Genomic DNA, 26,789 nt, shown 5'->3' on the forward strand with positions numbered 1-26,789 from the left:
CCCTGCTTCTTACATATAAAGCTCTGAATGGTCAGGCTCCATCATATATAGAAGACCTCATAGCACCATATCATCCCAGTAGACCACTTCAATCTCAGAATGCAGGCCTACTTGTGGTTCCCAGAATTTCCAAAAGTAGAATGGGAGGTAGAGCCTTTAGCTATCAAGCTCCTCTCTTGTGGAACCAGCTCCCAGTTCAGATTCGGGAAGCAGACACCCTCTGTACTTTTAAGTCTAGGCTTAAAACCTTTCTTTTTAATAAAGCATATAGTTAGTTATAGTTATGCTGCCATAGGCTTAGACTGCTGGGGGACCCACCCCCCAATGCACTGAGCTCCTTTCCTCCTCTTGACCATCTCTCCTCTCCTCTCATCCCGCAATTGTCACCACTGTATGTCATTAACTCTGTGTGTTCTCTCCTGTAGTTGTCTTTGTCCTCCTCTGTCCCCCTCTCTCTGTCCCTTTCTGCAGGTGTCCCCCGGCTTTGAAGCTGTGTGTCTTCCAGCGTGCAGCTACTGGTCCTACCAACCTGCTGATGTTTTGTTGTTGCTTTTTGTTGCTCTGTTCTTTTCTCTCTTCACTTTCCACTCACCCCAACCTGTCGAGGCAGATGGCCGTCCACCCTGAGCCTGGTTCTGCTGGAGGTTTCTTCCGTTAAAGGGAGTTTTTCCTCTCCACTGTTCCCTATGGCTTGCTCCAGGGGGAATTGTTGGGTTCTCTTTATACATCTTTATAATCTTGACTTTATTCTGTAAAGTGCCCTGAGATGACTTTGTTGTGAATTGGCGCTATATAAATAAAGTTGAATTGAATTGAATTGAATTGATTAAAAATAGATAAATCTGTTTCTGCTACTTAAATATTTCAGCCAGAGCTGCATCAAGCTGTGAAAAAGCATTATATTCTCAACTGGCAATATGACTAAGACCATATAGATCAGTTATTTGATTGTTATTAAAAGTTAAACAAGCCTAATGTGTGAAACCAATCCGACTAGTCTCTATACTCCCTGTTATTCTAGTTCTTGCCGTCACAGAAGCATCTGTCACACACATCTTTTCAACAACTTTCATCCAAAAGAAGGAGTCTGGGGTTCAGTGGGAGATGGCCAGTTTTTTTTTCACTTGGAATGTGGAATCCTATAGTATTAATACTTTCCTGTCAAAACTGTTGCAGTGAGACAGGTCAGACTCTATAGCTTAGTGGTAGAGAGCAGAAACAACAAGCTGTGTAAAGCCACACAAAAAACTAGCATGTGGTCCTGTACGACCAAAGAGACAGATGCATTGTGATAATAGTGGCAAGATTCAGTGATACTGTGATTAAATTGATATGCAAACTAATAATCTTGTAGATTTCCAGTGTATTAAACATTAGAGACATGTTGGTGCTGCTCCGTGATGCACTGTCACCATCTGCTGGTGTTGCTCAGTACTTCACTCTGAAGTCACAACTCACTCACTGTCAATCATTCTTGTGTTATAGACATGTTGAAGCAAAGATGATGTGAATTAAACATTGTATTGCACATGTCATTATTTTCTTTGAAGACTGAGGAAATGATTATCAATGGCACAAGAACATTGTGACCAGGGAAGCGAATAGAACCATTTTTCAACAGTCATAAAGAGCTTTCCAGGAAGTAAAATATGAAATAAATGCATTCACTTTATTTGATGTTGAAAGTTTGTGCATTGAAGGATCAATTAACATTTTAATACAAAACACAAGTGAACATTTGGGGTCTGTATTGAATGAGCCGTTTTGTAATAGTTGCCTCATCAATAATGAATATGAATGAGAAGAAATTGTTACAGAGACCAAAAAACATGGAGTGAATATTGTTGAAATAAAATTGAAAAATGTCAACCTACTTTAGAAATTCATCTTCCCACCTTTCAGTTTTATTATTACTGAATAATAAAACTGCAACTTAATCACATGATTTAAAAAAAATCTTAAATTACAGACGACACTCATTCTCCTTGTTTGTGAGTTGGAAGTTACAATAAATCACACTTTCTCTAGTTAATTTTTAGACTGTGATCAGCTTCTAAAAATCATGCTCATACATGCACATCTTTAAGTTTTAAGCTCAGCTCAAAGAAATGTTTCTTAGAGTCAACATCAGCAAAGAATCACACAGGGAATGATCAAAGAAACAGTTGAGGGTCTTTAAAACTAGAATCAAAATTCTTTAGAACATTAAATCCATAAAGCCTTAACTCTCCATCGTTCTCTTATCTCTCAGTAACAGTAGTAAGAAAGTAGCATTTTACCAGTGATGTCATGTTTTTGTTCACATTAAATATTCTAGTGATTAACACGTTTTCTATTTTTCCATCAGAATAGAAAGGATCTGGACAGATGTTCACCTGACAGTATTTGATCTCTTCCACACCATCTTTACCCACCAAGGCCCAGTCAGACCCTTTACAGGTAACTGTACTTTTACTTTGAGGTTCCTGCTGTACCTGGTGTCATTACTCAGATGTTGTCCAGTGTTCTCATAACCTGTTGAAGTGGGACATTATGATAGAGGCTGTGTGTATAATATATATAAGAGGGACTTTCAGTTAAGGTGTTGCTACAATTATTTTGATCAAACAAGAACTGTAAAATATTACTGCGTTTGCTTCTGCAGAATTGTAGACTAACTGATACATTGTGCTGTGCAGATGTTTAAAGGACACTGATGAAATCTGACATAATAAAACAAGTGATATATGTGGATAAAGCTGCTGGTAACCTTCCATTAACCAGCTGATAAAACCAGCAAAACTAATTTAGAAAAAAATATATACAAATCTGAGTTGCTATTGAGTTGATGATTGAATCAGCTGAATATTATTAAAAGAAATGACACTGGCTCAGACATATTTATTAGGAAAGATCACACATAACTGAATTAATTATATTTCAATCTGTTTCCTATAGTTAGAGTCACACATCTTCAATCTTGCAATCATTCACTAACCTGTTTAAATGGGTAGAAAGCACCTACTCCATTGTTTGATTTCACCTTTGTTGTATTATTCCAAATATTTTTTCTTATGTTTTCTTTCCTTTTATTACTTTTTCAGTTTTAACTTATTTCAGAGAAAATATATGTACATTTTAATTCTTGGAATGGTACCAACTATTTCACCTACATCTATTTCAAACTACGTTCTGTAAATGGAAGAAAGTCCTTTGAGATAACTTATTGTTTTGCACAGATATTTGAGACACAACTGAAAAACTGAATCTTTTTAACACAGGTCACAGGTTGACATGGAGTATGGAGTTCATTGGTTTGGACCATGTGGCCATCATCAACCCTGTGATCCCTGAAGTTCAGTTACATCGTTCACTGATTGAGCAGGAAACTAAATGTCTTCCAGACCTCGACGGCCGTGTTCAAACTTTGAGTTTATCTGAACTGCTACAGTAGATTCCTGCTTAAAAAGCTGTGTTCACTTTGTAGATCATTGATGTTCTAGGCCTTTGCACTTCTGTTACCAGAGTTGAATTATGATATTTATGATTTAGCACTTAGTAATTTAAACACCAACATAAAAACAGAATTAAAACATTTGCAGACACATTTTCTATGGATTGATTTCCATCTTTTTTATTAAATAAAAATCTTCGGGTCTAAACATTGGAAAACCTTATGGTTATGTAACAAAGTGAAAGTCATAAATCAAATGTTTATTTGCCATGTGTGCATCTTCTATCAGAACCAAGTCATGAACAAAGAATTGTCACAGTTCTGTCCCTGTGTTTAAGTTATGTAGATTTATTTCCTGTTTTGGCTTTTATTTTGTTGATCCTCCGGTGTCTCTTCCTGTGAGTCTGTTTGTTCTTTACCTTCCTCGTCCTGATTTGTTTCACCTGTTCCTCTGACCTTTTATACCCTGCTCTCCCCACTGTTCTCTGCTGGTTTGTGTTATGTGTTAGTGTTTGTTAGTGCTCTGTCTGCATTTGTCACAAGTTTGTATCCTGCCTGATCCCTGTCCGGACTCTGTCAAGGTTTTTGGTCTATGGTTTGGTCACTCGTTGTTACCTGGTTTTGTTATTCCTCATTATAGTGGTTTGGTTCTCCTTTGTTAGGTTATTAGTTTATTAGTTTATTTATTTACTTTCCCCTGTTCCCTGTATTAATTACCCCTGTTTATGGTTTATTCCCTTCTGTCTATTCCTGTTTAGTTTATTTGTCCCTGTTAATTTACCCTCTTACCTGTGTATTAGAATTAGTTAGAGTCTAGTCTGGTCCCTGGCTGTACATTGTGTTAGTCTTGTATGTGTGCACCCCCTTGTTTAAATAGCTGTCATAGTCTGTCACTTACCCTGTGTGTGTTTAGTTTGTTGTTACCTTTAGTTAACTAAGTCTTTACCCTCCTGTTTCTTTTTCAATAAATAGCCTTTTCTTTATACCTCCTCTTGCCGTCTCCTTACTTGGGTCCTTTCTAAAATACTTATACTAACCGTAACAAGAATAGCAACAGCGTCCTAGTAATTAAAACAACTGAACAACTGGATTAAACATAAGCAAATTGTATTGAAGAAGTTATTACATTTGTCCAATCGAACATTTAATTTTATTGAAGTAGTGCTGCACAAAGAACTAAACACCAGTTAATCATTTTGTCTGGGCAGGTCAATGAGCGGTGTACTGGGTGATATCTGCATTACAGTCTCCTTAGAGTAGATCCAAACCCTGACAGGGCTCCAATGGCAGCAAGCAATTCTCCTTCAAAAAGCCTGTATTCTATGTAATGCCCCAAGTTTCCCAAGCAGATTTGGAGATGCTGAAAAATAAACAATAAATATTCTGTAATTGCTTGATCTCACTTAGTAGCATAATAATGTGAAATGAATTTTATACTTTGACTTGTATTTGTTACTGACCAACATCATGTTCTTCAGTTAAACTAACAGTAACAATTAAAGTGAAAAACAATTTTGCCATTCTCAGTATATGTGTGAAGGAATCCTGTGGTCCTACATGTGTCCTCCAAAGACATTTTCTTTGTCTCTGTTCTGTGTTGGTCACTTTAACTTGTCCATGACCATCTGACAGGACAATTTCTTTTCAACACTCAGTTTTTAATAAAGCCTGGACATAATAAAACACAAGAAAATGAGACCATAGTCGCTTGACTTGCTTGGAGGTTCTTCCAGTTTCCTGCTAAATTATCAGTAAAACCCAGCAGATTTAATAATCTTAAACCTTTTTGGCCCAAACAAGTCTTGACAGCAACAACCATGTTTGAGGTATTTCACAAAAAATGCAATTTGAAAGTGTGAAAATCTTTTTTTAAATTTTATCTTATTACTGATTAGTCAGGCTGATAAAAGGCTTTATGCATGAAAAGGGACCTGCTCTCTACACATGATACATTTCTTAGGTGGTCAGTCATGTTAGTTAATCTATTAATGTTCATTAATGTTTAAACTGTTTACTAATTATATGTTTATAATGTTATGGTGTTGGCAGGTCGTCTTCTTTTCCTTTCAGCTGCTCCTGAATCATGTCACCTTCATCTGCCTCGTTCTAACCCTGTCCTCTGCATAAATCTCCTCTTTGCTCGTCCTCTACACCTCCTGCCTGGCAGCTCCAACCTCAGCATCCTTCTACCGATATGGTGTCGACAGGTTTGGCAGCCAAAATGAATCCGGTTCATTAGAATTCTTAAGTGTTTAAAGTTCTCTGCTTAGATTCAACCAAATGCTTCGAAACTCACTGATCAGTGCTTCACAGTGTAGATGCACAATGACACGAGAAAAGACTTTTTAAGACAAAACACTAGACTGATATTTACATATGGACAAATCAGCTGGTATATGTTATTTCTACATGGTCATTTTAATTATCCAACTTTTAAAGGACATAAAATTAACAATAATGTGTTTGTGTTTTCTAAATTTACAGCTGATGGAGACAGAAGCTCTAATTTCAAATGTGTGCAGTTAAGTTAAAGCTAGAATTTGCATGATACTCGGAATCAATCCACTCTCCTCCACCTGTCCCTGCTCTGCTACACTCTATGAACAAATTACAATAAATGAGAGCGATCATTGTTAATCAGGGACAAATTGAAATCCTCAGATTTTTGCTTTGTGCTGCGCTTATAAAAACGGGACCTTTATTTTGAAATGTGTAACGTGAAGCTTGATGATTTTTCCTCACATAGAGGAGACGTCCTGTTAAAATCGAAAGTTAACGTTTCTTTGTGCATCAGTGTTTCATCAGGAGGAAGAAAGATAAAAGTGTCTGTAAAGTGACTTAGTGAAGCCGTTTCTGAATCTTCAGGTCAATAAGCAGCAGATTTAAGGAGAATCTGCGGATGTAGTTTGTACTGAAGATGAAGATGTTGGTGGTGGTTGTGATTCTGCTACACGGTAAGAAAACGGCTCCAATGTGGGTTAAGACTCTTTTATGTTTCACACACAGCTTCAACACTGGGACACGGTCCTGTAAAAACTACAAAACAGTGAAAATGATCACGGACATCATGACATTAGCGGACCGTTACATCAGCTCCTGTTTCTCTGCTTCAAGTTGGGCGGATTCCCGCAGTTTCAACGGGTCAGTGTTGGTCACGTGTTTAACATCTGTTAATAATTAGTCATATTACATGGTGTTTGTTGGGATATGATTAATTCAAAGTACACAAAGAGTAAAAACGATAATAATTTCTTGAATAATAATTTCGCTTGAATCACGTACCAATATAACTATACAACATTTATGTTGGGGTTACTGTTAAAGACATAATATAAATTAATAATCAGAAGTCAATGAATGTCACTTCAGTGTTAGTTTATTATCAGTTTATTATAACCACGTCTTTTCAGCAGCGGGAGACGTCACTTGCCGCTGCTTTGATCATGTTCTTCCTCTTTCTTCTTCATCTTCATCATCCTTTGGGGCACGTTCCTCCTCTGTAATCCTCAGGCTGTTCTCTCTATTTTCCACCTTATTCCTGCACAAGCTTCATGTCTTTTACCTTTGCTGGCATCAATGAACTAAAATTCAGTTGACAAGTAAACACATTTACAACATCTACATTAATAAAACAATAACTATAACTGTCATTATATAAAACACCAGCATCTAGGTTGTAAACTACAATTCAGATATGGACCAGACTATAATGTAATATTAATTATTTGGCTGATGTAAAAATGTGGGTGGGGCCATGTGTAAATAAAGAAATGAGCTCAGATATTAGTGAATAAGAAAATAAACTGCTGATGATATGAATATGGTCAAACTTATATTTTAGCGTGTTTACTGAGGAAACATAGATGCATCACATTCCTTTAACTTGAATGGAAAAAGCTTTTGCTTTAATTACATTGTGCAGAGACTAAATATCCATTAGGTGCAACATATCTAAACATCAAATACCATGAAGGCTGAATAATTCCATTACTTCAGTGAGCAGGGATTTATTGAAACTTAGTAGGTGGTTATGATTTTTACAAAAAGAATTTATAAAGCAACAGAGTAAGTGCCAAAGAAGTTATACATATGACGAGAGGATGATCTGTAATAACCTCTACACAGAATCACAACAGCTTATAGTAGTACAGCCCTCAAAAGGAAAAGTATAACAAATGACTTTATATTATAATGATATATTTGAAGTTGTGTGTGGTCCTTTACCTCCTGTTGTCTGACACATTTGAAAAAACAGTGAGGACGGAGCTCAGCCAAGTGTCTCTGTCTGCAGCAGAGAGGGACACAGCTCAGGTGAAGTCAAAGTTCCTCCTTAACTCGAGCAGACATCAGTGCTTGTTCCACAAATTAACAATCTATAAGAGGAAATGATCCAAACTCTGGTTAAACGATCAGAAACGTGGAGAAAAGTGATCATTTCAGCTGTGCTCACAGTTCCCATCCACCCACATATCTTCACAGGGTTTCTGTGGGGCATTAAAAAGCATTAAAAGACATTAAATTTGATTCTCACTAGCATAAAAATTCTTTGACTACACACAGAAAAAAAATGGTTCTGAAACGGTTCTTCAGAAGCCTGGATGGTTCTTTGAAAATCCATGCAGGCTTAAAGAACCATTTTTGTTGGTCAGTGGTTCTTTGGCTCCTACAAATGGTTCTTTGAAGAAGTAAAGTTCTTCATTCTTAGCTATTTGGGTTATTTGATGGTGGACAATGGTATAAACATTCACTGAACGTTTAATACTTTATCTAGCTACCTAAAAGTGGAATTTAACACTAAAAAAAAAAAAAAAAAACCTCCTTGGAAAAAAATCCTTGGAAATTCATAGGCCATCCAGCAGTATTTAAAGTAATAATCAGCTTATCTCTATCATTGCCAGCTGACATATTAATGAACCAATAATGTTATTCCAATAAAACAACATTCATTTATATGATGTCTAATGTCACAAAAGTAGTTTGAGCTAATAATATTGTGCTTTTACTTAAGTAGCATTTTGAATGCAGGACTTTTCCTTATAGTATTTATATACTGTGGTATTGCTACTTTTACTAAAGTAAATGATCTGAGCGCCTCTCCAGCCACTAATTCATGATTAAGTGTACTGCCAGAGAGAGAGAGGGATTACATCATACCCAGGCTGCGCACGCGAAAAAAAAAAGGAAGAGGCGCGCACACGCAGAATGTCAGCGAGCTACGAGAACTTTCTTCCAAATTAAATTTCTTGGTGACGGCAGTTACTGTCATCGGTATTTGTACTGCGGTTTTTCCACTGCTCGTCTTCATCTCTGGATTCCGAGATAGATAAGGTAAAGTATTTTCACACAAACGTTTTTACGTGTTGTTGTTAATACAAGTATTTTGAATAGCTAAGATTCATTGGTTCTTAACCCTGGTCCTATCTTCTAGTTTCTGATTGACATAAAACAGCAAATTCAATAAAATTAATAGCATAATTGTTTTTATCACCTAATCTTTTTACCCTGGATGCCCTTCCTGACACAACCCTCCCCAATGTCTTCTGAGCTTGGACCGGCTCTGCACAGCTGGGGAGTGGAATGGGCTGTTAGGGGTTTAGTGTCTTGCCCAGAGACACTTCAACATATAGCTGGGACCGGGGATCGAACCACTGACCCTGTGGTCAGACAGTACTAGGGTCAACAAACACAAAGGCATTACATGACTGAGTTTTTGTATAAATATTAATTGATGTTTGAAATTATGTATTTTTTAATTTTTGGTACTATTTTGCTACTGCATGATATTATGGTAGAATCCTAATATATTATTTTTATTTTAGGTTCTTGAAGAGGCATCAACTTTGCCTAAAACGGCTGTGGACAAAACAGTCAGAGGATTCAGTAAGCTGGCAAACTCAAACGTCTCTGCCTACAGTCAGTTGACAACAGCCAAACAGACACAGAAAGAAATGGTCAGCAAATATGTTAATAACATCCTAGAATGATTTTTCAGCTTCATCCCAAATGCCACTTTTTACGGCTCTGACATGAAGATCTGATAGGAAACGTCTTTTAATTTGCCAGCCCCAAGGCCTCTTAATCATGATCTGTAACAGGAAGTTGACAGGCTAACACTAATCTTTTGGATTGTTTTTCCCAAATTCTCGACTTTAAACCTATTGAAATAATGTTGATCATGCTTAAGAATCACGTCTGTGCCACAAAAGCAACACATTTTATTTAGCTCTACCAAAAGAAGAGTTGTTAAATATCTAACCAGAGTTCTACCACAAGCTTGGTTATGGCTACATATTAAACATGTTTGTTGTATAACTCATCTTCATAGCATAACTCCTCAAAGAAATAATTTTAAATCCTAATGTTGTCATGACAGTCATGCCCATGATGATAGTATGTAAACTTTCATTCACAACTGTTTACAGTATCCAAAATGTGTAAAGGCTCTTCTCCTGCCCTGTGATCTCTACATTGGTTCATCTTTAGGTCAGATGGTGAACACAGCGATACTTTTCTTGCCTTCTGTTTTCAAAGAGACTGCCTGCCATCTGTTTGTCATTAATTGAATTTTTCAAGGTGATTTTTAATAATTAAAAAAAATAATAATTATGATTTCTAGAAAATTATATTCTATGGAGCTATGAGTGTGATTTGTCATTTATTGTTTCAGGATCCACTCAGCCCAGTGCCCACAATTGTCCTTAGCACCAGTGATGGCAAGACCCAGAATGACTGCACTGAGCTCAATGTCCAGATGGATGGACACAAAATGATATTGGACAGTGGGGAAGTAAACATTTCTCTGGCTCTGAGTATTGCGTTGTCCCTTTTACTATGTCTACAATGTTGCCTATCCAGGTCCGCTGAAAAATACTTTTTGGAAGTATTTGTTCTGAAGCTTGAAACTTTGACGACAACTGCACCAATAGCTGTGCAAAGAGTGGCACATGCACTTAATGTGTCCTAGTCTCCTAGTGCCAGCAAATTGTCCTGAAATGGACTTATCTTGAACAATAATTCAAACATGAAAGTCTTGATACAGAAAAGCTGTGATATATAATTAATTGATTGGTAAGTCCATCTTTAGATAATAATTCTGCAACTGTTTTAATTTTCATATTAAAGTTGATGTTTAAATTGGCATAGAAAATGAAATTTTATATTTTGCTGTTTCTTAAACTGTTTTGTTTAACAAAAGAAATATTTGTGGAGGCCACATTAGATTCCAGGATGTATTTTTTGTTAATTTATTTATTGTTAAAAGGTGCTAGACAGATTAACCTAAAATATAAATTCTTGTTTTAGTACTAAATAAGTTTTATATTATACTCATGAGATCTTACATTATTTGTATGTGGTACATTTTAAAAAAATATATATAAAAGGGTTTGCATATAAAAAAAACAGTGCAAGCCAAAGTTGAAAATGTGTTCTGTCATGTTTTACTGTGAATTTATGAATTCCCTGTATATGACAGCTTGGACTGCCAATATGTTAATAGCTGTGCTGAGGGTGGAAATTGTTTTATTGTTTCTGTGTATGCTAAGTCTGGTCAGTAAACTTTTTACATCAATGTTCTTGTACTTATTTTCCCTGACAGATTAATTCATGATATATTTTATTTTGAAAGGTTTCTTAAAATTGGTTCTTCAAAGAACTATTTTTAGAAAAGTTATTTAAGCAACCATATAAAGTTCCTTAAAGAACCTGTTTTTGGTAGTTCTTTGAGGCACCATTAGGGGTTCTTTGAAGAACCATCTTCTGAAAGGTTCTTAATGGCACCATTTATGGTGCCTCACAGAACTATTGTTGGATGGTTCTTTGAGGCACTTTTAAGGGTTCTTCAGTGAACCACTGAAAAAAAATGGTTCTTCAAAGAACCATTTTCTAAAAGGTTCTTTGTGGGACCAAAAATGGTTCTTCTATGGCATCAGTCTCAAGAACTATTTTTGGTTCCAGTTAGCACCTTTATTTTTCTGTGTGTAGCTTTCAAGAAAAAACATTGATCCATTGTCTGCTGCTTATCCAGGGGAGAATAATACTTAATAAGCTCTGGTTCTCTCATGATTTGATCTGTACATTAGCGTAGACATTCAGAACTCAACACGTGGAACCATTGTCTACAGCCGTACAATGCAGAATTATCAGACAACCAGATGTATTTAGTGAGTTTTCAGACCCGTCTAGCAACTCTGTTTTTTATTAAAGCGACTAGCGACTTTTTCTGGTGTTACTGGAGACTTTTGGAGACTCTGACGTGAAAGCATGTATCATTCTTATTCTCCTAAACATGATGATATGACAGTGGATGCTGTCAAAGGCCCCTCTCAGGTGTCTCCACACTCCTCATGCAGCTGCTGTCTGATTCTGATGTAAATGTAAAAATGTCTTTTCGAAAATAAATAACTCTTGGATCACTTTGCCTGAATAAAGGAGGACGGTTGGAATTGTGACATAAAAAAACAACAATCAACAGAAGAAAGTTAATTTGTAGTTCTAAACATATTTAGGGTGAATTTTACTCACTGCCTGTTTCTCCCACATGTTATTCTTCTGTCTTACAGCACAATACAATGACATGCAAATGACTAATTATGCAACTAAAGTGATGACACAATTTAGTGACTTCTAGAAACCAATAGCTACTTTCCCTACTGAGGATTTGCAACTCTGAGTGGCAGGCAGGCTGGTTGGAGCAGGAGGAGGAAAACTTAAACCGGCATAAGCAAATTCCAGCATAAGTGGAATTCAGGGCATAGCTGCAGCTCGTTGATGGTCAAGATGGAGAAAGGTTTTGGAGAGTTTGTAGAAACTAACAATGTAAGTTGGTACAATGGGTGTCAGTGCTGTGAAATCTCAGCAGCCACAAATCAGCAGTTAGAGGCAGATAGCAGTTTCCTGTGCTTAGTTACTTTTCTGTGACCAATGACGTATCATCTTCAGCATCTACAGTGACGGCTGCTTCAAGCGGAGCTGCCACCATCACAAAAATGAACAGTCTTCAAGTATCTTTTGGATCGAATGCAATTCTCCGGTGCCTGAATACTGCAGCACCACTCATACTCATCCATCGAAGGTGTTTCACAGTTGTTTCCAGATTCATAAATAGCCAAATCTTTCATCTGTGGAAAGGACAAAACTAGCATTAAAGTTTGAAATTGTCACACACTTCAGAAGTTTCATTCCGCACCTTCTGCTCTTATCTCATGGGCAAGATATGATAAGATGAGATGAGGCCCAGATACTAGTCTGTGACCATTAGAGCCTGTGGGGGGGTTTTCAAAGTGCCCCTCACAAAGGAACTACTGGCTTTGTAGCCTCAGCTAGGACCAGATTCAGGATCTACCTTGATGAAAGCGACGGTAAAGACAGGGTGTGATGATGAGCTGAGAGAACAGAAAAAGAACAAGGAGGTTGATTGTTGATGGGGGTGTGTGACAGCCTTCAGAAGGATGCTGATCAACTAGATGAGCTGGCTGAAAAAAAAATCCAGCACACTCATCGCTCAAATGATTAGAAAATCTAATATTCTAAGGAAAAGATACAGGGACAAATGCATGAACAGAAAAATGTCAAGTCAGAATTGGAATCAAGTTTGTGAACTAAGACACATAAAATCCATGAGTGTGCTGGATCTTGCATGTTCCCCTGGGGAACATCAGAGGTTCAGAGGTTCCTGATATGTTTTCACTAGTTTCAAGAAAGAACTGTCTGCTGGAAAGACAAGAGAAAACCAGGTAAAACAGTTCCACACAGTCCAAAATGTTCCCTCAGTCTATTTAAAAGAATCTGATGGTCGACTGTATCTAAAGCAGCACTTAAGTCCAGCAGTAATAAAACTGAAGGTTTATTGTTATCTAGGTTAAACATGATGTCATTAACTACTTTGACTAGGACTGTCTCTGTACTGTGATGAGGACAGAAACCAGACTGAGACATTTCTAACTTGTTGATTGTGTTAAGAAAATTGCTAGTCGTGTAAAAACTAGTTTTCTTCAAAATGGGACATTTGAAATAGGTCTGTAGCTACTGGGTGTGGATGGATCTGAGCTGCTTTTTTAAAAACAGCTTGAACAAGTGCACTTTTAAGAGCTGCAGGGAAAAGTTGGTAACAATAGTTAAAACCTCATCAGACATTTTTAAAAAGGAGGTGGGAATTGGGTGAAGAGCACAGGTGGAAGACTTCAGTTTAGATAAAACCTTCAACCAGAACAAAACTGTCCAGTGTGTCTTCACATTGTCCACATGTCTCTGTAATGGGACTGTGGGCTTGGCTGATGTCAGACCTGATGGTGGCTGTTTTCTTTTGGAAGTCGTCTGCAAAGTCCTCAGATTTAAGACCATCTGTGGTTCATATGGTTTTTGATTGGGTTTAAAATGTTCTCAGTTGTTTAAAAAGCAAAAACACACCAACATAGAAATATTTCTGTGACCACAAACACAGAATGATGCACAGGACTCACACAAGCTTGGAAAATGTGGAGTATGTCTGAAAACTCCCATCTATGACATCATTATTGTAGCCCACTGTGAGCTGTGACCCACCGTGACTTACAAAGAGCCAATTGTGAGGTTTTCCAGCACTTTTAGCTAAAAACACAAAGAATTAAAGACATTTACATTCAGTTTTTGAATGAATACATTTGTACATTATTTTACATGTACACACATATTAAATGTAGATATTTACAAATGTATGTACAGACACACAGACAGACTGAAATACAAATCCCAGCACAGACACACAGACTGACACACATGTGGACAAATAATGAAGCTGCTATATTAACTTATGTCTTTGAGGTTTTTACTTTGACCACTGATCCTCTCAAAGCTCCACCTGCTGATTCAGCAGGAAACATAACATTCACATTTTCATCAATATAAAAACCTAAATATTGATATGAATCTGCAAACTTCAGGTTATGTGATCCAACCTTAAACTGATCAATGTTATAGATGAAGAGGAAGTTATGAAGTGAATTATTTCAGTTTATTTTTCCCAATAAACAAACTTCATTTTTACACCATTCATCAACATGTGAACATAGATGTTGTCTCTGTTTCAGGTTGAGGAATATTGAAGGTTCACAAAGCAACAATCTCATTTCTAGTTTCTCTGGTTCAGTAAAAATGTTCTGGACATACAGCAGTTACATTTTAGTCCATCAGAATATGTCACGTCCCACTGAGCCCTGTGTCAACTCACTGATACTTTAAAAAATACTTTGATATGTTTTCACCACCTACAATGAACAAACATACACATTCATGTGTTAATGTGAAATACAAAGTGTGATATGTTATTTAAAAATCCCACTGAAAACCTCTAACCAGTGAGAACCAGGATCCTGAGTTGGTTCTGGTGTTTGTCAGTGTTGTTGGTGTTAAACTGTGGTGATGTGGTTTCAAAGCAGCCTGATCAGCTGCAGTGTCCAATCACAAACACGACCAGGTTGGTTTCTGACTCACCTGAGGACGGACGAGTAATGAGACATGAAATAAGGCTGCTGAGATGGACCCTCTCTGTCTGTGTGTCCTCACAGTTTCCCAGCATGTCTCAGCTGTGGACATGTATGAGGGAGACCAGTTTGTCCTGCTGCACTGTGAGTTTCCACCTTTTGAACTGGACACAGTGATGTGGAGCCGCTCTGATCTCAGTCCTTCAACCGTCCACCAGCGTCAGCAGGAAGGTGATGAACTTAAAAACCAGAACCAGCTTTACAGCGGCCGAACATCGATGATGCCTGATGCTCTGGAAACTGGAGACCTCAGTCTGAATCTGACAGAACTGCAACTGTCTGACAGTGGAACCTACACCTGCTCTGTCAGAGATGGAGTTGGACGACAATGGAGAGTGACAGACGTACAGCTGCAGGTCAAAGGTCAGTGACAGGTCAGAGGTCAGTGCTGTAGATACAGGTCAGTGGTCAGAGGTCATGTTGTTGTTCATGTTCTCCACAGAACGATTTCCATCCTGGGCCAAAGTTCTCCTGGTTCTCCTGGTTCTTCTGATTGTTGCTGGAGGTCTTTTAGTACATTTCCGTCACTATTTCATGTCAGGTATGTCTCTACTACTACATTACCCATAATGCTGATGGTTCACATCTTTACTCTTGTTGCTCCTTGACTGTTGAGACAGACTGAGAGTGAGGAAGAAATCAGAACCAAACTTAGAATCAGTCACAATAAGTAGTTCCTGAGTGTCTTCATGGGACAGTGAGGTTCTGTTACCATCAGAGCTGCTGCTGCTGTCTGTCCATGTGATGCTGTGCTTTGTTGTCCTCTCAGTCTACCAGGTGGAGGTGGATTCAGGGGTGGAGTCTGTCCAGCTGCCCTGCAAAACCACAGTTCGTCTGCCTGTAGACGCCAAAGTGCAGTGGAAGAACAGTGAACACAAGATGATACATGTGTATCAGAACAGCTCTGACCAGCCTGGAAAACAGTACTATCGTTACAAAGGTCGAACAGAGATGAAGAGAAACCTTCTGAAAACTGGAGACCTCAGTCTGACCCTGAAATACCCCACAGATGAAGAAAGAGGAGCCTGCAGCTGCACCGTCTACAGCAGGGAGAGAAACATTCTGATGAAGAAAGTAGTGATGCTCCAGGTCAAAGATCAGTTTAAATGTTTATGATTTTTGTGCTCGTTGAATAGACTTGAGTGATATTAACAGACACTTCCAGAAGCTCTGAGCCTTACTAACCATTACTTAAAACCATTACTTAAAAAACCCTGTCTTGACCCAGGTGTTTTAGCCAATTACAGACCAATATCTAATCTCCCCTTTATTTCTAAAATAATTGAAAAAGTAGTCGCAAAACAATTATGTGATCACCTTCATAGGAATAATTTGTATGAAGACTTTCAGTCAGGATTTAGAGTTCATCATAGTACAGAAACAGCACTGGTAAAAGTCACCAACGATCTTCTCATGGCCTCAGATAATGGACTCATCTCTATACTTGTTCTGTTAGATCTTAGTGCCGCATTTGATACCATTGATCATAACATTTTATTACAGAGACTGGAACATGAAATTGGAATTACAGGAACTGCACTAGGTTGGTTTAAATCTTATCTGTCTGATAGATTTCAATTTGTTCATGTTAATGATGAATCCTCCATGCACACAAAGGTTAGCTATGGAGTTCCACAAGGCTCTGTGTTAGGACCAATACTTTTTACTTTATATATGTCTCCTTTAGGCAACATTATTAGAAAACACTCCATAAATTTCCACTGCTATGCTGATGATACCCAGCTATATTTATCTATGGAACCAGATGAAAATAATCAGTTAATAAAGCTTCAAGCATGCCTACAAGACATAAAGGCCTGGATGTCCCACAATTTTTTACTTTTAAACTCAGACAAAACTGAAGTCATAGTATTTGGGCCCAAAAATCTAAGAGACATGATGTCCAACCATATTGTTACTCTAGATGGCATAAGTCTGGCCTCCAGTACTACTGCAAGGAACCTTGGAGTTATTTTTGATCAGGATCTGTCCTTTAAGTCACATATAAAACAAATCTCTAGAACAGCCTTCTTCCACCTACGGAACATTGCCAACATTAGGAGCATACTGTCTCAAAGTGATGCCGAAAAACTGGTCCATCCATTTGTTACTTCTAGGTTGGACTACTGTAATTCCCTACTTTCAGGATGCCCCAGTAACTCCCTAAAGAGCCTGCAATTAATCCAAAATGCTGCAGCAAGAGTGCTGACTGGAACTAGCAAGAGAGATCATATTTCACCTTCACTAGCTTCTCTCCATTGGCTTCCCATTAAATTTAGAATAGAATTTAAAACCCTGCTTCTTACATATAAAGCTCTGAATGGTCAGGCTCCATCATATATAGAAGATCTCATAGCACCATATCATCCCAGTAGACCACTTCAATCTCAGAATGCAGGCCTACTTGTGGTTCCCAGAATTTCCAAAAGTAGAATGGGAGGTAGAGCCTTTAGCTATCAAGCTCCTCTCTTGTGGAACCAGCTCCCAGTTCAGATTCAGGAAGCAGACACCCTCTCTACTTTTAAGTCTAGGCTTAAAACCTTCCTCTTTAATAAAGCATATAGTTAGTTATAGTTATGCTGCCATAGGCTTAGACTGCTGGGGGACCCACCCCCCAATGCACTGAGCTCCTTTCCTCCTCTTGACCATCTCTCCTCTCCTCTCACCCCGCAATTGTCACCACTGTATGTCATTAACTCTGTGTGTTCTCTCCCGTAGTTGTCTTTGTCCTCCTCTGTCCCCCTCTCTTTGTCCCTTTCTGCAGGTGTCCCCCGGCTTTGAAGCTGTGTGTCTTCCAGCGTGCAGCTACTGGTCCTACCAATTTGCCCGATGTTTTGTTGTTGCTTTTTGTTGCTCTGTTCTTTTCTCTCTTCACTTTCCACTCACCCCAACCGGTCGAGGCAGATGGTCGTCCACCCTGAGCCTGGTTCTGCTGGAGGTTTCTTCCGTTAAAGGGAGTTTTTCCTCTCCACTGTTGCCTATGGCTTGCTCCAGGGGGAATTGTTGGGTTCTCTTTATACATCTTTATAATCTTGACTTTATTCTGTAAAGTGCCCTGAGATGACTTTGTTGTGAATTGGCGCTATATAAATAAAGTTGAATTGAATTGAATTGAATTGAGAGGCCCAGTCACTAATCTGTCCATGTCTAGAAGGACTTATTAGTAACTAAGTAAAATGTATTTGAATAGCAATTTTCAAAAAGAAGAGCTCACAAAGTTAAAACAATAAAAACAATAGGACATAAAATAAGAACAGACCAAAATAGAACACATCAAATATTGAGAACAAAGACAATGATATTATGATCACGATTTATATCCTGATCAAAAACAACAGCAATACTTCTCAGGGAGGAAAGTACATTTGAGCTTAGAGACCCAATACAGCAGGACACCTTAGAGACAGTACTATTAGGGGCCACAATGAGAACTTCAGTTTCAGCTGTGTTTAACTGTAAGAAGTTATTGACCAACCAGGCTTTAACTGCTGACAGACAATTATACAGCAAAGTGAGATTGTCAGTTTTGTTAAGGTTGAAATAATAATATAGCTGGAGATCATCTGCATACATGGGATGTGATACAACTTTAACCTTTAACCTTAAACCTTGCTGATGATGCCTCCAAGGGGCAGCATATAAAGTGCAAACAAAATATGTCCTACAACTGAAGCTCCCCACAATATAGGAGGCCAAAGCGGACATGAAAGAACCAATAGCTACAGAACAGGATCTACCTGAGAGGTATGAAGTGAACCAGTCAAGTGCAATACCTGAGATGTCCACATGGCTGCTAAGTCTGTCTAATAAAATACTGTGGTCAATAGTGTCAAAGGCTGCACTAAGATCAAACAGGACCAGGACAGAGCATTAACCACTGTCAGAAGACATTGGATACTCTGAGGACAACAGGTTCGGCACAGTGCTTCTGACGGTAACCAGATTGAAATTTATCAAAAATATTATGTCTGTTCAAAACAGTGAGCAGCTGAGTTGTTACAAAGTTTTGAAATAGGTCTAAAATTGTTTGAAATAGAGGGGGGGGTTGAGATGGGACTTTTTAATTAACAATATGCTGTAGAGCAGGGCTGATGCACCATAAGACATTTTTCAAAAGAAGTGTGGCTAAAACATCAAGTGGGCTGGAAGAGATCTTCAGGCTGCTCATCAATTTAGTTAGTTAGTTCAAAGAAATGGGCTCAAAAGGATCTAATATTGGCTGCTGTTTAAAAACAGTTGGAAATCTAGAAACCAGGCTGTTTATAGCATGAACAACAATTTTAGGATTCTGCTTATTAGAGACAATAAGATCAGCAAAATACGAGGCCCCAGCAGCTTTAACAATGGAGGTGAGTTCGGTTAAAAGATCTTTAGAATAGATGCAGTGGACCTGGAGTTTAGTGGATTTCCACAGACGCTCTATCTGTCGACATTTACTTCTGAAACTGGGAATGTCATCGTTCATCCAAGGATTGGAAATAGCAGTGGAAACAGTGCGATTTTTCAAAGGAACAATGTCGTTTAGAACAGCAGAACAGTTTGAGTTGAAGGATCCAAGTGGGGAATGAACTTGACTCTCATCATCACAGGGCCACACAGTAGTTATTAAAAACAGAAGAAAGCTTTTCAGCAGAGACCTCATTTAACATAGTGAACATTTAACACATTTACCAGCTACAACCATGATCGCTCACAGTCAGTTTGGAGTCCAAAAGTAAAAACCAGGTCCAGGGTGTTACCCTTAATGTGTGTAGGGCCACGGACCTGCTGACAGAAGTTAAAGGCTTCAGCAAAGCTTCAAAAATGACCAGCAAAGCTCTTAGTGACGTCATTTACAGGCACATTAAATTCACCAATCAAATGTAATTATAGAGGCTAAGAAGTCACTGAATTCAGAGACAAACTGTCCATTAGCAACAGAAGAAGGTCAATTAAAACACAGTAAAATGGGTTTAAGTTCACACAAAGTCAAAGTTCCTGAGCTCACATGAGGAAAACCGTTCTTTAAAAAGACAAGTCCATCCAGATTTATTGAATCATCAGGTCAATATCATGGCAGTTATTGGACATGAAGTCCTGCTCTTTGGACTGATCAGTTCTCTACAGTCCACAGAGATCAGACATGAAAATATCACATCCATCACAAATATTGATCCTCCACAACATTTCAGATTCACTGGGGATCAATCAAAAGAGGAAGTGACCAAAGAAGAAGACAGGAGCTCATTTCCATGTAGCAACACAAACTGATATCAATAAGTTGATTGATGAGCAATCAGAGTGTGACAGTATTGATCAGGAAGAAGCTGAAAGCAGAAAGAAAAGCAGCTTTAATAGTTTGTATCAGTGAAAATCTTCCAGTTGTGTTGAAGAATGTGAAGAAAACACGGCTGATAGTCGACTGAGTTCTTGTTGCTCCAGAAGAAAAACAGAAAAGAAAAGTTGATGAAAGTCCAGTTGAAGTTTGGAGAAGAAGTGAAAGAGAAGAAATCCCCAGACAACTTTACAAGTTCTTTCACCATCACATGAGGGAATTTCTCTTCTTCCACTTCCTGTACTGACTCTGATCCTCATCTGTTGATCCATCACTGGATCAATGATTGGCTCCATCTTTGCACAGAGACACAGTCACAGATGATTGTCTGAGATGAGACATTACTGTGAAGCAGCACATGGACAAAACATCCCAACAGCATCAAGACTCTGATCAAAAGCTGCTTTTAGTTTCTAGATTTCTGTCCCCTGTTAACTTCTGCTCTGATCTGGTTCTGTCCTTCAGCTTCTCTACAACTGTGTCCTCTAAACTACTGCTGCTGTCTGTCCAGCTGATGTTGTGGTTTGTTGTCCTCTCAGACTGTCAGGTGGAGGTGGAGGAGGGAGTGGAGTCTGTCCCCCTGCCCTTCAGGACCATTGGTGACCTGCCTGCGTATGCTACAGTGTGGTGGTTGGACAGTAACTACAGGACTGTCCACAAATATGAGAACAACTCTGAACAGCCTGGAGAACAGGACCAGATCTACAGAGACCGAACAAAGATGGAAGAAGACCTGCTGAAGACTGGAGACTTCAGTCTGACCCTGAAACACCCCACACTCACAGACACAGGGACATATGTCTGCTATGTAATCAGCATGAACATCTTTAGAAAGAAAACAGTGCTGCTCAGGGTCAAAAGTGAGTTTCCTTATATTTGTTTCGGTTTATTTTTCTCTTGCTGTCTCTCTCTGTCTGACTGTCTTCTGTCTCCTCTGCAGAGAGAATTCAGGACAAAGATGAGACAGTGGACATCAGGAACAGAAGCAGCTCCACAGATCCAACTCCTCTGATGGCTGAACAATCAGTTTGATCAGTCTGTTGATCAATCTTTGATTATTGATTTGATCTGACTTTGGATCAGAGACAAAATGGAAGTGAAGGAGCTGATGGATGTAGACACTTTGTCTTCTTGGTCACTCTGACTCTCACTGATGAAGACAGGAGGACACTTTGTCTTCTTCTTCTTGAGTCTGACTCCTCCTGACTCTCTCACACTCACTATTGATCAGTGATAATCAGTGATGTCACATGTCAACCTGTCTGTGGTGAGGAAGAAGAAGATGAAGAGGAAGTGACAGTGAACAGCCTCAGTAAGAGCAGGAGACATAAGGTCCAATGATTAAAGTCCTGTTTGTTTGGGTAAAGTTTGTGTATTTAGTACTTTAACTTGAGTAAAATATTTGAAGTGATACTTGTAGTAGAGTGTTTTTAAGGTAAATACTTGTGTACTTCTACAACCTCTGTAAGTATTTTATAAATTAATTAATCAATCAATAATTTAATTAAGCACAATTCATACAAAAGAAGATCTCAGAGTATTTTACAGGTATAAAATCATAATAAAAGTCAAAAACAATGGAGGGAAATGAAGAAATGTTTAATACAATGACACAAAGTTAAAAACAACCATTTAATTACAAGCTGAGGTATAAAGACAGTACTGAGGTCCCTGTTTGATGTCTGCTGGTGGACTAAAGAACTGGATGCTGTTGATAACATGAAGGTACAAGTTTAGTCCAGATTTGTGCCACATGAGCCTCATAAATACAGTTTCTGCAGAAATCTGCTTCAGTTTAATTCATGGACAGATTCAAGGAGAGAACCACTTCAAAATGGAGAATCATCAACATTCTGTGGTTCAGACCTGGACCAGATGAGTCCAAAAATTCATTGTGCAGAGAATCTAAAGAACAAACAATAAATGTTGATCCTGATTCCAGGTGGAGCAGAGCTTGTCTGTTTATACACTTGTCATGTTTCCTCCCACGGTGGAGCTGAAGCCTTTTCATTAGCTCCAGATGCCATCGTTTATTCCTCTTCCTCTGTCATCAGTGTATGACATCACAGTTTATTCCTTTTTCCTGTCACTGTTACTTCCAAACCCCCACAGGATTCAAATAAAACATGTATTTGTGCAGCTTGTATTCTTCTTTCAGTCTTTACACATGTGGACGTGGTTTTTTCTACTGTTACTTTAGCAGTGAGCTCCTCCTCACAGCAGACCACCCTCCCACATGTTCATGTTACTGTTAGTTGATGACATGACTCCCATTAGAAACTCAACAACCCTGTAATCTTCATCAGTCTGACACACACACAACAGATACACACATGTACTGATTCATAACTTGTTAACTAATTGACTCTTTAATTAGCAGAAATAAAAAAACATGTTGGAGACTAAACACCACAGAAATTAAACTTTTTAACCAAATATTTGTCGGTTTATTTCACATTAGTGCTGTGAATTACAAATAAACTTTTTACATAAATATTTCACCTTTCAATCACTGTGTACCTTCTTTTTCAGATTCTTCACTGGTTAGCACTGAAAGCTCTTATTCTGAAGAGTTCAATGGTTCGATTCCCCGCTGGACAGGACCTTTCTATGTGGAGTTTGCATGGTCTTCCCATGTTTGCATAGGTTTCCTCCGAGTGCTCCAGAGTACGTGTTAGGGACCAGGTCAGGTTGGCTCATAGTGGCAGCGCACTCAGGACTAACCCTCCAATTGAGCATGTGATGCAGGTTTGTTGTACGTAGAATGACAAATAAAGCACTTTACCTTTAACTTAAAAATACTCTATTACCAGTGAACACTACAAACCTGACACCTTAGCAACAGTAACTAAGGGGGTGAGACTTAACAAAGATTTCAAAAGTTTCTGCAAAGCTACAAGAAAACTGTTACAAAATGGCGGCTACACTCAGAGTGGTGCTGCAGGATTTCATGAAGCAGGAACAGAACAAGACCAGAATGAAGGAGAACAACAGTTTGGGCTAATTGTTTTCTTTTCAACAACTAATAGACCAACTGTTTGTAGGTTTGTTGGTTGTCTTTGTCTTTCAGTTTCCCCTGTGTTTTTATTGGTCTGATCAGCCATTACAGCACCTTCTCATTCCCAAGACCTCAAAATGCATCACTTTGTCCAGTTCTCTGGCGTCACATGCTGATGCTCTGTGTCAGTCAAGTACAGTGGAAACCCCGGTACTTGGAAGTAATGACGTGGTACATGAAGTGAAAAGTCATCATAGGGAGGAGGATGGAGTGGTTGGCTGGTACAACACAAAACACAGGAGTTTACCCCAGAAGACCAGGGTTCAACTCCAGAGTGAGATGTTGTGCGATATAATGATGATTGTTACATACTTAAGAAAGTTGGATTTTATCTTGACCCTGAAGTTTTTATGCCTCAACCTTATGCAGTTGTGTGTGTTTGTGTGTAAAATCTTTCCTGGGGTGTCCAGTAGTGACATTAAAGGGTACTTGTGGCATCCACATGAGACGTCAAAGAACATGTATATGTTCCCCTTTTCCCCTGTTCATTTTGTTGAGTTTTGTTTTGTTGACGTCTTTTAGTTTAGTACGACATACTTATTTATAAAAAAGTTGTTATCGTTTTGTTGTTTTTTATTTCGGGGGAATAATTAAAACCATCCCTCTGCAACCTCACCTGTTGTCCACTTGTCCGTCTGCTCGGTCCCTCACAATAGTAAATATCATGATCATGAGACAGAAAACAGGATCAAAGGTCAGTTTTCCACACATTTGTCTCTGGTCGTCTTTTTCTAGGCGGCTGTAGCTCAGTTGGTAAGACAGTTGTCCACGGACCACAGGGTCAGTGGTTTGATCTTCAGAACTCAGACAGACGTGTCACTCTGGAAGAAACTCTCGACTCTTTGTTTTCTTCTCACACTCAACATGTGACAGTTTTAATCAGTTGATTCAACAGATTTTCTGAAACATTTACTACAATCACCTGCTCACTGTCTCATCTGTGTTTGTCCTGGAAAAGACATCTGTCCCTCTTTACATTCAACTCCTTCATCATCAAGAGCATCACTCTGACCACAATCACATGTCCAAACTATTGTCCACAGAAAGTGTCTTTGTGTCTGTAGTTTCTCAGTAAAGTCCTGTCTGCAGCACCAATGTGACGTCCATCAAATCACACAAACGTCTCACAAAGTCTGTTTTTTAATTGGTCAGATGATCTGATGGACAGGAAGAGACATTCTAACATTAATATGACTACAGAAGAAAGGACAGACGAGTCCAACTCCAAATCTTAGTCCTAAACAGCAGCACAGTGGTGTTTGTGAACCTGAACCGTCTCTGTCAGACGTCCACACCTTTCACTGACACATGATGGACTTTTTTTCTTCTTCACTTCTTACTTTGACATTCAAATGTCCATTCAGCTCCATCTGCTCCACAGCTTGTAGGACTGTTAAAGGTGGTTTGATGATGAACAGGACTGAAGTCATTTCTTCAAATCAAAAACATTTCTGAAAACACGTTTGGCTCTTTGTTGTTATGGGTCAATAAGTGGAGATCGATGGACAACAATGGTCATTTGACCCATTTCAAATAAAATGAACAACACAGTGAAGTTTGTAAAAGGTTAAAGGAGTTGAAACGTTACAGATTTGATTAAATAATGAAATCATCAGAGGAAGATACTGAATTATAAAGGTCACTTCAGAGCTGTATCCTCTAAAGCACAAGACATGTCCTGTAAAATATGAAATATCTACTGTCTTTCAGCTTCACACAGAGAAAAGCTTTATGTATTAAAGTTCTCCTTCTCTAATGGAGGTTATATTATAAATAAAGTTTTATCTCATAACAAATTCAAATAAAGGCATCTATTGAAATACTGCAGTTTCACTTTGCTGTAACCATGACGACATCTGCAGGGTCTGTGCTCTGGTTCCATTGTCCCTACATGTGTCTGCTTTTGCAAACAAACATGATCCATGTTGCACAAATGCATCAGTCCGAGCGACGTCTAAGATAAAGCGAGTGCACATAGATGATGGTGAACAAGAGGATGTAAAGAAACTAAACACACATCATTGTAAAAGTCTGCTGAGTAGAGCTGGGTACTGAACTATTACAAACTGTACATCTCATTTGGAGAAAAACAATCCTGGTTCCTCCATAACTTGAAGTGATGTTGAGCACCTTGTATGGCAGCTGCTGACATCGGTGTGTGAGTGTGTGACTGGGAAAATTAGAAGTGTTTTGGATAGAAGAGCTATATAAGCAGAGCATTTCTAAGATTTCACTGATGTACAGCACAATGTGACAATGTATCTGATGCCTGATGAAATGTGAAGAATTAGAACAGAATGAGTGGTTAAGATGAGGGAAGGTGCTCATCTGGGTTCAGTTACTCAGAGAGTAGGGTCAGCGTTAGCCATAAACCTGGAATGGTTACTTTTAGGAAACAGTGTTGGTTGAAGCTAGTTGTGTTCTAACCAGATCTCAGTTAGAGTTAGACACTAAATTCAAATAGAAGAGATGCTGGTCAGAGTTAGTTACATTTTAATGAGGTCATAGTTTGGATTAGGCCTTAAATTCAAATTCAAGTTGCCTTTCAGTGTCACAGTGGTTAAGAGAAAAGGTGATGGTACATTTATTCTGAGGAGATGAATGAATTAGAGACTGGTTCAGTTGGTTGAATTTTTAGATCTGAAAGGTTTGTGGGACACATGATCAATAGTGCATATCAGTGAATGTAGGATGGTTTAGAGTATTAACATCTGACAATGTTAATGAGTTTGTAAGAAGATCAAATGATGAGGAGCTTGTTTGATGCAGGAGCTCAACTCTGCTGGTTCGGTTTTCTGTTCCATGATGCACGTAGCAAGTGACCCCCCCCCCAAAAAAAAGAAAAATAATTTCTGTTCCCTGCTGTAAATTAAAGACTGACTCTATTTGATATTAATAGGAGACAATGGCTCCTATACAAAACACACAGCCGACTCCTCTTTCTATGTCTTCTTGTCCTCCCAGATACTGTCCACTTTAATTTTTACTTACTACACAATTTCAGTTTTTAAACTTCATCTTTTATACATATTTTCATAATCTTTCATTTTCATCCTTAAAATGATGATTATTGAATAACAGTGAACTAGACAGAATCACATTTCGTGGAGTAAATATTCACTCAGTGATATTTTTGAATGAGAAATGAAACTGAATCCCTGTAAACATTCAGTTAAAATACACTTACTGCATGAGCACTAAACACCCCAAACCATATCCAGCTACTTCCTGTCTTTTCTTAACTGATGCAAGTGAATAAATTAAGACTGAGGCCTCCAAGAAGGTTAGTGATCCACTATCTTTTGTGTCTCCTGCGTATTTGTTGTTTTAGCCATTTTTACACGTCTTTCTAGCTTCAGTGTCACTTACAGAAACCAAATGGATGTTTCAAAGCTCAACAAAATTCTGTCTATGTGATGAGTAGACTGTAAATCATGTTAAAACAATTCAGCTTGCTTATGTCCA

General features: G+C 38.4%; 1 protein-coding gene and 1 long non-coding RNA gene across 2 annotated transcripts; both read left to right on the top strand.

Moving 5' to 3' along the window:
* Positions 1 to 6,193: 6,193 nt before the first annotated feature.
* LOC137138040 (butyrophilin-like protein 2) lies at positions 6,194 to 21,298 on the top strand. The gene is made up of 6 exons (XM_067524944.1): positions 6,194 to 6,387; positions 14,977 to 15,315; positions 15,395 to 15,493; positions 15,722 to 16,060; positions 20,806 to 21,126; positions 21,207 to 21,298. Exons 1-6 carry the CDS (start codon positions 6,351 to 6,353, stop codon positions 21,296 to 21,298), a joined length of 1,227 nt encoding a protein of 408 aa, XP_067381045.1. The 5' UTR covers positions 6,194 to 6,350.
* LOC137137081 (uncharacterized) lies at positions 9,325 to 10,411 on the top strand. Its single transcript, XR_010915668.1, has 3 exons — positions 9,325 to 9,384; positions 9,917 to 10,006; positions 10,101 to 10,411. It is a non-coding gene; the product is annotated as an uncharacterized lncRNA (long non-coding RNA).
* Positions 21,299 to 26,789: the final 5,491 nt, after the last annotated feature.

This window comes from Channa argus, chromosome 12 (genome assembly GCF_033026475.1).
Source record: "Channa argus isolate prfri chromosome 12, Channa argus male v1.0, whole genome shotgun sequence".
Taxonomy (NCBI): domain Eukaryota; kingdom Metazoa; phylum Chordata; class Actinopteri; order Anabantiformes; family Channidae; genus Channa; species Channa argus.